The 12705-nt window shown below is 42.6% G+C and overlaps 1 protein-coding gene across 3 annotated transcripts in view; it reads right to left on the bottom strand.

Moving 5' to 3' along the window:
• Positions 1-12705, bottom strand: part of tmem102 (transmembrane protein 102) — a 36014-nt gene that overhangs the window by 9278 nt on the left and 14031 nt on the right. For all 3 annotated transcript variants that reach the window (XM_084487044.1, XM_084487046.1, XM_084487045.1), the window contains exon 3: positions 11484-11825. In XM_084487044.1, coding sequence (XP_084343170.1) covers positions 11484-11825 — 342 coding nt within the window. The remainder of the gene's footprint in view (positions 1-11483; positions 11826-12705) is intronic.

Raw genomic sequence — 12705 nt, 5'->3', positions numbered from 1 at the left:
TTTGGCTTTGACTCTCTAAGTCCAGATTGAACAACGACTTCAGATTGATGTGGAAGGACCTGAGACGTCGGAGAACCCGACGCAGTCATTTATTATATCATAATATCATCCGGAGGCTTTTGGCCGTGATATTATATATTATATTATAGATGTCTATATATTATATTATATTATTTAGATATAGAGCTCCAGGTCTCCCGCTGGAGCTCCCAGAGTGTTCTTTAATATCTTATAGAACACGGCCAAAAGCTGTGTGTGCCTCCGGATGGTATTATAAATAAACGTCTGCGTCTCTGGTACTACATCATTGCTTCTTTAGCGCTGGTGTGATCCTCCGGTCACACGGTAATAGGCCTGCACGATAAATCTCCATTCACCCCTGTTCGCAATTTAAGTTTTAAATTACTTTGATTCTCATTTTTTTTTATGAGCCGACTGACACACGGTAGACAGTGTTGTGTGTAACGCGTTAGGTAACACATAGTGTTACCTAACGCACGTAACTTAGTTACACGTAGTTACACGTAACTACTGAAAATATGGTATATATGGGAAAAATACTAACGAAACGTAGTTCCTTTTTCAATTCGGCGCAACGTTACTTTTCCCAGGGACAGATTTGACAGCGATACTGCCTTCTCAGGCAGTCTGCTATTACTCAAGCACGCAGCCGCGCAGCAAGCACGCCTGCGTCCCTTCACAAGCTCTCATTCCACACCGTACGAGACAGACACTGGCAGCGTGAAGCTCTCTGCATCTCAGACATCACTTCCACATGTACTTTCCAAAGCTTACAACAAAAAAAAAAAACAGCGGTGGAAGGAGATACAAACAAACGCCGTCACTGGTTACCTGTGTATGGACTAGGGCTTTGACTCCGAACTTCATTATTCGAATATTTAAAAAATATCTAATATTCAAACGAATATTAGGCAGGAATTAATATTCAAACCTTTTATGGGCATTATTTTTTGTAAACGGGACGTAGACTGACTAATTTCATGGATTCCTGTAAGACCAGGTTGCCTTAATTACATCTGTTGCATATTTAAGGTGAAAAGTATTTTGATCGCTTATTAAGTTCACCCGTTGCTTATAATGGTTTATTCGTTTCCCAGTATCATTTCCTTAATTTAGAAGACAGTTTTGTTCATTTTTAAATTGTAAAATAAATAAAATAATTTTTTGAAGTTGCGAGTTTTTGAAATTATTTGAAGCGAGTCGAGCTGACCTTGCCTGCTGTACCCACGGCCCAAAATAAAGAACAGCAGAGACAATATCCTTAATTCAAACATGCCGTTTCATTTGGCCTCAATTGGCTACGGATGCAAACTTGGAATGAACATGCGCAACAGGGATTTCTAAAGGTTACTGTATAGTGGCGGAGACTGCAGGAGCTGAAACATCACTACGGTAGAGCTAAGAAGGTTCTACGAGCACTTCAGACCAACCTTCCGACGTACGAAAGAGATTCGTAGCAAAGAACGTTTCGGGAAACACGCGAAATGTTAAGGTAGAACTTAAAGAAGAGGTTACGAATACCGGCGCTTTTGCGCATGGTAATGCTATGTGTGCGGTGCGCCAACTCCAGTAGGAGTAAGGAAATAACAGACGCAATTGCTTACGATCTAGCAAAAGATATGGTTCCAATAAACACCGTAGAACATGACGGATTTCGAAAGATGATCCATACATTGGACAAACGCTACTCAATACCCTCCCGCAACTATTTTTCATCCGTTGCACTGCCAAAAATCGTGGCAGAGAATCGTGATCAATTCTAAAGTAAAACATCGGGATTCTGTTTTTTCCCTGAATCCTGCAGGCCTACACAGTAACGTCAAAATCCATACTGTACACTTACACTTCCTGCTTTAAATTACGCAAAAATCGACATTTTGCGTCATTTAAAGCAGGAAGTGTTAGAGGTAGATACGGAGCTCTCCCGTCTCAGGGGAAAATGAGGGAATGATGCAGGACCATTCAAAACTACGACTGGGTTTCTAACGATACAAAGCTTAATGCAAATGGGTGAAGTGTCCCTTTAAGCTCTTAAATTAGGCTTCAGGTCAGGTCTGTACGCATCTTGTCCGAGCGTCAAGGCCTGTCTAAGTCTTGTCTAAGTTTGTCCTGTCTCGTCTCGTGTGTCTGATTTGTCAACCATGGCAAAAACTTAATTGTCTTTGTGATTACAACACAATTGCTGATCTGTGATGGCCTCATAGTGCGACCAGTGACAGATGGAAGGTTACTCACCTACAGCCGAGCAGACCTGCTATCACTACGGGACTCTTCAAGTAACATCAAGCCCGCGGTGGCCCTACCCAGAAAAAGGGGCAAACGGGGAGGAACCCGAAGCAGGATCAGAAGACGTCCCTTCAAACCACCTCATCCTGGCAAATGTCCGGTGCTTCCGCAACAAGGGCATTGGGGGCCTTCAAAGACGTCCGCATCATCGCCCTGACCGAGACCTGGCTGAATGGATCGTTCTCCGACAACGAGGTAATCCTGGACGGCTTCACCATCATCAGGCCGGACAGAACGGCTCAGTCAGGAGAGATGCGGGTAGGGGGGGTGTATGCTTTAACATCGACGACAGATGGTGCACTAATATCAAAATCCACCAAAAGAGATGCACGCCCAATCTGGAGATGCTGACTGTGAACCTTACGCCCCCACTACCTCCCCCGAGACCCCCCCCTGTTGTGACTAGCTGTGTCTAGTCACAACATCCCCCCAAACGATGACACCAAGACTGCATCCGAGCTAGTAGCTAAGACGCTAACTCGATGCTGGCTAAGTACCCGGGGGCTCCAGTGCTTCTCATGGGGGATTATGACCGCTGCAGACTGGACACTGTTTTGCCATCATTTCAGCAGTATGTTGACACCCCCACCAGAAGGGATAACATTTTGGATTTATGTTACGGTAACATAATCAACGTTTTCCAGACACGCTCCTACCCGCCACTCGGAGGATTACGTTAAGTTAAGTTATCCTTTGTTGTCCCGTTCTGGGGGAAATTCTTTCTCTGTGTTACGGTGTCCAGAAAAATATAACAGCAGCATTCGGACAACCGAACATTAAGAGTCTGACGACAGGGTTTTAAGGGGAAAATTAAACGTTTTTACTTGTTGGAACAAGGATCTTTTGGTTCCACATGAAAGGAACGATCAGTAGAACGGCCAAGGTGGTTACGACATGACAGGCAAGAAAACGATAAAGAAAAAACCCTCACGCTCACTAGCTGGGTGGAGTACCTTACCTGGCTGCCGAGCCCGACGCACAAGTCGCGGAGCGGACAAATCAAAACAGTGCGTCTTCCGGTAAAGCGGTAAGAAAATAATAGTAACAAAGGTAAGGTGTTGAAAGCATTCAGTAATGATTTACAATGTTACAACAAAAGTACAATGTACAGGTGTGCCAGCCTGTGCTCAATTGGAGAGAGAGAACCACGGAGACCCTGTCGGAGACCCTCTCCGTAGCTCTATGTGCGCATCCAATATTTTTTAACTATCCGTCGACGCAACAGAGATGGCAAGGGCTGTGATTGGTCCTCTAACAAAATCATTTCCGGAATCACATTTCCCGGTTTGACTTTGCACCTTATTTACTTTGCACATTAAGGACTAATAAAACACCAAATAAGATTTGCTTTGAAAGCTTTGGAAGTTTAGTTTCAACACTATTTACATGGTTAGTAGTCAGCATATAAGATCGATCGGGCGGCGAATTGCATTGCGTATCCGACATCCCGACGGAGCACTGCAAATGCTTGAGTGGTGCTTCCGTACCACACCATTTCGCTTTTGTAAAGATTGCAACTAACACACTTTTTAGCTTTATGCATTGTAAATTGCTCCCACACGTTGGAAGATTTCTGTCGAACCGTTTTCTCCGGCTCCGCCATGTTTCATGTCCAAAATACAAGCAGTGGTCATGGGGCTGCTCCATTTTGGAAAAAATGAGAATCACGATTTTTTTGGTCAAGATTGAAATCACGATTCTTCAAACGATTATTTTTGAGTTTGAAAATAAAATGCATTTAACTTGTCTTGAACTTCAGAATCCCCAAAAAAAAAAAAATATATATATATATTTTTTTTTTTTTTCAAAAGAATCATCCAACTCGATTTTATTAATTAATATTAATCGAAGCAGGACTTCGAGGTAACACTCCAGCAAACATCATGTCTGATTGCAATATTGGTCAAATGCTGACAACTCCAGCCGCGAGCAGATTTATCCCAACTAAATCCACACAAGCCATCTCGTGCCTTAAACAACAGCAGATGAAACTGTTCCAGACTGTCAATCATGCACGCGTGTTGTGGGACACGAAAACGAAACCGAAAGGCATTTTTGGTGGACATTTAAATATACGAAGTATCATCTCAAAGACCGAACAACTTGAACATTTACTGACGGACTCTAACATCGACTACCTATGCCTCACAGAGACTTGGTTAACCCCTAAAATCCCCTCATCTGTCCTCACTGTCCCAGGATATAATGTGTACAGACGGGATAGAAGTAAAGGAAAAGGGGGAGGTGTTCTCATATACGTGAAAGACAGTATTCAAAGCCAACAAATCGCTATTCCTGAAAATACCTTGGAATGCGTGGGGATGAAAATTACTTTATCCCCTCAGATGTCCTTCACTGTTTTTGCAGTTTATCGCCCCCCCACTGCCACAACTGATTTCTTTGATTGTTTAAATGTCATCCTTAAACAACATGAAAAGACGGAAGTTATCCTTATGGGTGACTTCAATTTAAACTGGCAGGATAAAAAACGCAGAAAGAAACTTAAAGATATAGCCAAAACATTTCAGATGACCCAGATGATATGTAAACCCACTAGAATAACAAAATCTTCTCAAACACTCATAGATTTAATTTTTACAAACAAGCCAGACAGGATTAAAAAGGTGTATAATCTTATTACTGGGTTATCAGATCATAACCTTACTCTGGCTTCTAGAAAGTTGACAAAAGTACGTTATAGAAACGAAAACTCAATGAGGGAAAAATCAAACATGCCTTTTATCTCCCAAAAAGACATGGCCCTCATTGAAAATGAAATAAAACAATTAAACTGGAATGACACCATTGGTAATATGTCCTGTGAGGAAGCTTGTACTGATTTTATGTCAACTGTTAAAGATATTCTTCTGAAATACACAAAAATCAGGGGCAAAAAAACAAATACAAAACGAAATTTACCCTGGTTTAATAGTAATCTCTGGGAGTTAATGAAAAAAAGAGATGCTTCACTCAAAAAGTTCTTGAAATCAAAACTGAGTACTGATCACCAGATTTTTAAAGGTCTCAGAAATAAAGTCACACAACAACTTAGAAAGGCTCGAGCTAATTTTTTCCTTGATATTATTAGTGATGCAAAAGGAAACTGTAAAAAATTATGGAAGAGTATGGACAAGTTACTTGGAAAGGAAAAATCTACTAATAGAAGTGTTAAGCTTAAGATAAATGGTTGTATCCAGAATGATGACCATGTTGTTGGTAAATGTTTTAATGATTATTTTATAAATTCAGTACAAGAACTGAGTGGGACCTTTCCAAAAGTCCAACTCCCACAGTCCTTGGCCTGTGATGACTTGGCCTTCAAGCTATCTCCTATTGATATGGCGAAGGTTGAAAAAATTATCTCAACCCTGGCAAATAGTAAAGCCAAAGATATACATGGTCTTGATACAGTATTTTTAAAACAACATAAGGCCATTATGCCACCTTTAGTTATGATTATTAATAAATCTATCGATGAGAGCTTTTTTCCTAGTGTGCTTAAACCTGCCATAGTTACCCCTGTGCATAAATCTGGTGATAAACAGGTGATCAGTAATTACCGACCTATCAGCATACTCTCAGCCATCTCAAAGGTCATTGAAAAGGTCGTAGCAGAGCAACTAGCTGCACATCTGGATTCTAAGTCCTTTTTACATCCAATGCAGTTTGGTTTCAGAAAGAAACATTCTACTGAATCTGCTTGCTGCTACTTCCTTGAGGAAATTAAAACCAGCCTAGATCGGGGAGGAGTGGTGGGAGCAGTCTTCCTTGATCTACGCAAGGCCTTTGATACAGTAAATCACGAGGTGCTGTTACATAAATTAAAAAATTATGAACTTTCTATCAATGTACATAACTGGGTGAAATCTTACCTAAGTGGTCGACACCAGTGTGTACGAGTGAATGGTACACTATCTCCATTTCTAGCATCCACACTGGGAGTCCCACAAGGGTCAATTTTAGGGCCGCTGCTGTTTTGTTTATACATTAATGACTTGCCTTCTGTCTGTCAGGATGTTAACACTATAATGTATGCCGATGATACTGTATTGTATACTCATGGGAAAAATGTAACAGAGGTGGCTGTGAAATTAACAAAGGCAATGAACAAGGTTAGTGATTGGTTATACAACTCATGCCTCACGTTAAATGTGGAAAAAACTGTGACCATGCTCTTTACAAATAGGTGTAAACTTAAAAGTTACCCTGATATTGTAGTAAATGGGCAAAAAATAAAACACGTAGAACAATTTAAATACCTGGGGGTAACGTTAGATTCAACACTTAGTTTTAAAGGGCATGTCAAAAAGCTGAGTAACACGTTGAAATATAATTTAGCTAATTTCAGATACATAAGAAATTCTCTCACCCTTGAGGCATCAAGTACATATTTAAATGCAATGATTAAGCCCCATTTTTTGTACTGTGTTACATCCTGGTCTCAGGCATGTAAAACAGTTACAAAACCACTAGAGTTATTGTACAAAAGTAGTCTTAAGATCCATGCCAAAAAACCACGGCATTACCATCATTGCCATGTACTTGCCAAATATGATATTTTGAGCTTTGAAAACTTGATTATACACTCAAATGTTTGTCTACTTCACAAAATTATTCATAATGCTTATGCCCCCCCTCTGAAAAAGTTTGTGACACTCTGCTCTGAAAACACAGTACGTCTAACTAGATCTGCTACGAGGGGTGAGTGTAGTATTCCTCAACGTAGAACTCAGTTTGGCAGCTCTTCTTTTTCATGTGTGGCCATGGGTCAGTGGAATGTCCTTCCCACAGAACTTATTCTATGTACAAATCCTCACACATTCTCATGCTTGTCAAAGCGCTGGTTACTAAGTAAGCAAGTTTGCACACATTGTTGAGTATTATGTGAGTGTGTGTATGTGTCTGGCTATGAGTGTGGTTGAGGATGAGTATGATTGTTATCTGTGTATTGTATGTGTATGTGTTTGAATGTGTGATGAGAGTGAGAGAGAGTGTATGTGTTGTTGGTCTCTATTGTGCACTTTATGATTTGGCGCTCCTGTTTCCGTGCTTTTATTTTATTAGTACATTCTGTCAATTTTTTAAATATTATGGTTATTATGTCTTATTTCAATTAATCTTAATATTGTATCTGTTTAGCACTTTACCTGCCCAGGGACTACAGGCGGAAATTAGCAATTGTTGCTATAACCTGGCTCAAAGCATCTCTTCTTGTTTTACAAGATTAATGTTTTTTTTTTTGTGCACTGTCCCTGTTTTAAATAAATAAATTCAATCAATCAATCAATCAATCAATCATTAATTTGGAGATCGTTTGACCCAAGAATCGAAATTGTGATCAAAATTTGATTAATTGCACAGCCCTAAGTGGTCGCTCACACTACAGCGTGCGGAAGGCTCGCTGTGGGCGCGCATGAAGCATGGACCTGTCGGCGTCGGCTTCTGTAAACAGTTCCGCGCCTACGAGTGACGTATTAATAATCACGCGACTCAACGAATCGATGACTAAATTTGTTGCCAACGCTTTTAGTAATCAATTTTATCGATTCGTTGTTGCAGCCCTACATCAGTTGAACATCTTCTTCAACCGGTTCGACACAGATGACCACTCAGAGGAGTGTCAGACAGCTGGACGCACTAACCCTGCTGGACCCAAACGACCTAGCCCCCTTCTCAGAGGATGATGTCAAGCGGCAACTGAGGAGACGCAAGCTAGGCAAGGCTCCAGGGCCTGACGAGATCCCAGCAAGCGTGCTTAAGACCTGTGCCACTGAACTTTCTGCAATAATCCATCAACTCTTCTGCGAAGTCTACCATCAATGTAAAATCCCCACCCCCTGGAAAACAGCCACGATAATCCCAGTATCCAAGAAACCACGACCCAAAGAACCCAATCACTACCGCCCCATCGCCCTCACATCCATCCTGATGAAGTGCCTGGAGTACCCACTGCTACACACCATCCTGCCACACATCCGCTAACGCCTGGATCCCCTCCAATTCGCCTACCAGGCCAGGGGAGGTGCTGAAGACGCTGTGGCCTGCATGCACCTCCTCCTTCAACACCTGGATTCCCCCGGCACAACTGCCAGGATCCTGTTTGCTGATTTCAGTTCGGCATTTAACACCATCAAGAGACACCTAATGATCCAGAAACTGCTCCACCTCAACGCCCCCCCCTGCCTGATCCATCTCTTCCACAACTTCCTCACCAACAGACAACAGATCGTCCGGGTAAGCACAACAACCACACCTGCACCCACCTCCAACACAGGAGCCCCGCAGGGTTGTGTTATATGCCCCTTCCTATACTCAAATGACTGTACCAGCCCCTCACCCAACACCTTACTCCCCAAATATGCAGACGCCACAGCTATTCTTGACCTCCTCACAGACACTCACTCAACCCAAGAATACCTCAACACAGTCTCCCACTTCATTCAGTGGTGTGGAAAAAAACATCTCAAACTCAATGTCAGTAAACAAAATAAATGGTTTCCAGCTCTCCACAACCCTACCACCCCATCATCAACAGCAACGAAACCGTAGAGCCAGTAGACCGCTTCAAATACCTTGGATTCATAATTGACAATAAGCTCACCTTTGAACACCACACAACAGACATTCACAAAAAAGGAAACCACAGACTGTCAGCAGTGCACACGCTAAAAGGACTTCATGTTGCCCCCCATTTACTCCTACTACTGTATACCAGCATTGTTCAACCCATTTTATTATACTGTTCCACCTGCTTCTACAATATGCTCACTGTAAAAAATCTGATAACCAATACTGACAAAAATCAATAATAGCAATAGTCGACAATGAATTCCATTGTCGACAATTGTCGCCAGACGTGTTTTTCCAACGGAGTGAGGCATCTCACTTCATTACAATCTCTGCAGAGAGTCGCACATGCGCAATAGCGTCTCTGCCGAGCGGTAACGTATGCAGAAATGGCGGCGTCCTACACAGCAGCTACACATACCAAAACTTCTAAAGTTTGGGAGCATTTTAGCCTGGATACGGTGAATAAAAAGATTACTTGCAAGGTTTGCAAAGCAGACCTTGCGTATACGGCAGCACCTCGGTGATGCATGAACATTTAAAGAGAAAACATGTCGGACAGTTGATCGAAACGGAGTCTGACTCGCCTCGGTAAGATTCAAGTAACATTCAAGCCAATACGTTTTGTTTTTCAAATAAAATTATTATCTCGGTGGATAACCGCGCCCGCGGTGTGGAAACCGTGTGCTTAAATCCATCCCAGCGCCTCATCCGAGCAGTGTTTGTAATAACGCTGTTTAAAATAACGGCGTTAGGTAACGGCGTTATTTTTTCAGTAACAGGGTAATCTAACTAATTAATTTTTCCGTTGTTACAACTCTGTTACTGTTACTGACAGTTAAATGCGGTGCGGTGCGTTACTATGAATTGATTGAATAAACTGTGTAATCCGAACGCACCCCTGGCTGCACACACAAACTGCTAGTGAGGAGACAGGGTTTAACAAAGAGATAAGTGATTATGATTGGCTAAGGCAGAGTCGTGTTTCATGGTAGCCAATCGGAGCCAGTGTTTTTACACACAAGCCAGGATACGCATGCCACACGCACACACAAACACCAAACAGATTCGATAAAGCAGTAGAAATGGCGAGTCCGGAGCAATCCGATGAAAAGTTGGCATTTTCAAGGTGGAGATATAAGCACTACTTCAAATTCGTTGAGGTCAAAGGCAAGAATGTGCATGTAAAGTGAACATTATGTCCAGGAGCAAAGACTTTGACGACATCCGTTGTAAGCAACTCTAATTTAATGAAGCATCCCACAACGACATACGCATCTACAAAGCTACTTTTTTTTTTTATAGTAACGCAAATAATTATTTTCCCTGGTAACTAGTTACTTTTATTATAGAGTAATTCAGTTAATATATATATTAACTCCATTATATATATATATTGAATAAAAGATGCATTTTTCATTGAAGTACCCAACTTTCTTGTGTTTATTATCATTTGCCACATAATTAAAGCAACCTCATGCTAAATTTAAGAAAAATTTAATAATTATCCGATTAGTCGACTAATCGTTTCAATAGTCGGTGACTAATCGACTATTAAAATAGTCGTTAGTTGCAGCCCTACACTAACGGGGGGGGCCTCAAAGCAATATGATAAAAAACTGAACGTTTTTGAAAGACGCTGAAATTGGTTTTGCAGAAATGAACAGTGTGAGAATAATAAGGGGGATTTTTATCATACAGGCATGTAACTAGGGATCGACCGATATGGAATTTAGGGCCGATACGATACCAATATTTTTCCATCAGCCTTAGCCGATGACCGATACGCCGATACCGATTTTCTTGAGCCGATATTTGGAGCCGATACTACCCTGGAAATGGAGTTCTCATGAGAGCACAATTTGAATTTGCTCAGCGAGTCACTCTGGGAACGAGCGATATACTCACTCCCCGATTGCCCTGCTCCAGAACATTAACCAATCACATCGGTGTATCTGATATAGGCGGGCCAAAAGCGTTGCTGTTTTACTGACCGGATACGGCAAGATTCTTATCTATTAGTTAGCTCCGCTGGTCAATAAAAGTATCTATCTATCTGGTCTGGATACGTCACCCCTTGTATTCATCTAATTGCTCGTAGTGTTACTCAATTGCGTGCAGTGATATTTTCAAATGGATTCTTGGTGCCGCCCCTCGAGTAGGGCCATTTTCATTACTCTATTACCTACATTACCTCTATTACCTACATTACCTCTATTACCTACATTACCTACATTACCTCTATTACTTACATTACCTCCATTACCTACAGCTTTCTAGATGTGGGTCTGGATTTCCAGGCTAAGCCGACACTGCTTTTGCACCCTCAATTTGCATCATAAAAATGAAACAATGATGATAACAAATGTTCTAAGTCTCAAATTAAAAGTGGAACATTTATTGAACTGAATTTATTGTCTGTATATCATGCCGGGAAGAAAAAAATAAAATAAATAAAAACGGCAGATACCGATACACGTAAAAAAAAACCGCAAATATCGGCCGATAATATTGGCCAACAGATACATCGGTCAATCACTACAGGTAACCCTAATATTCTAGCAGTACCCCCAAATGCAATCATTAACCCTAAAGAAGCACTGTCCTACCCAGCTCCTCCTCGTAGCCGTCCTCGTCCTCAGCCGGGTGCAGCAGGTTCTCCTCCTGGCAGCAGACGCTCCAGCGGGCCAGCGTGGCCGAGTCGCACAGCCTCAGGCTGAGCCACGAGTGGCAGGGTGGCGAGCGCCGCATGTCCAGCGTCACCGGCTGGTTGCGGTCGTGGAGCTTCAGCGCCGGCACCAGCAGGGTGAAGTCCAGGTCAAAGTCGGCGCCCTTGGCGTAGTCGCCCAGGTCCTCGGGGTTCAGGTCCAGCACGCCCTCGCGGGCGCCGCCCGACAGCAGCAGGTACTCGTTGGCCACCGGGAGGCGCTGGTCCACCTTCTGGACCAGACCTGAGGGGGGGAGAGAGGGCGTCCCTGTTAGGCACCTCCTTTTGCATGCATGGATGGATGGATGGATGGATGGATGGATGGATGGATGGATGGATGGATGGATGGATGGATGGATGGATGGATGGATGGATGGATGGATGGATGGATGGACGGATGTAAATGATGGCACCCATTGCACTCCTGACCATCCCTGGAAGGAGGGATCCCCCACTCTGCGTTCCTCCTCAAGACCTCTTCCTTGCGCATTAAGGGAGTTTTTTTTCATCCTCTGGGGTTAGGGGGGCTAGGGGTCAGGGGGGTGTCATAAATGTAGGGCCTGTTAAGCCCTTTGAGACTGTACCGGTGATAAAGGGGCGTGGCAAATAAAATTATATTGAAGCTCCTTTTAGGAGTTTGAGTGGAAATTGCTCTCCGAGACAGATATCGGGGCGAGGGGAGCGGGGGAGCGGGGTCTTTGGGATTTGGATGTCTTAAAAACACAGGGAGATGAAGTGTGTACTTTTTGACCTGGTTAGCTCGTTTCCTCAGCGAAGAGTTTGAGTTGGAAACTCGTACATACGGGAAGAAGTACGACACATGTCGGATGTCATCAGACTTATTTCCAGTGGGTGACACTTTAAATGCCTTCTTATGCTAAGTGACATCACATATTCTAACCAATCAGGTTAGAATTTGCCTCAAATTAAACATTTCCTGGCCATTGGTGCACTGCCACTTCATAAATGGCAACTATAAATCGCACTTTAGTCCCCACTACACACAGTGGGGATCAGAAACAGTGACTTTAAGAGAGTAAAATCCCGGAGAAGTAAACAGTAAGCTGTGTGAATATGTTATGGATCAAACTGGCCTGGGTTAGTCTGATGTTCAAAAGGTCCCA

Source organism: Micromesistius poutassou, assembly GCF_964030765.1.
Source record: "Micromesistius poutassou genome assembly, chromosome: 23".
Taxonomy (NCBI): domain Eukaryota; kingdom Metazoa; phylum Chordata; class Actinopteri; order Gadiformes; family Gadidae; genus Micromesistius; species Micromesistius poutassou.
Note: the sequence above shows the minus strand (reverse complement) of the source record. Positions and strands in the feature narration are given on the sequence as shown.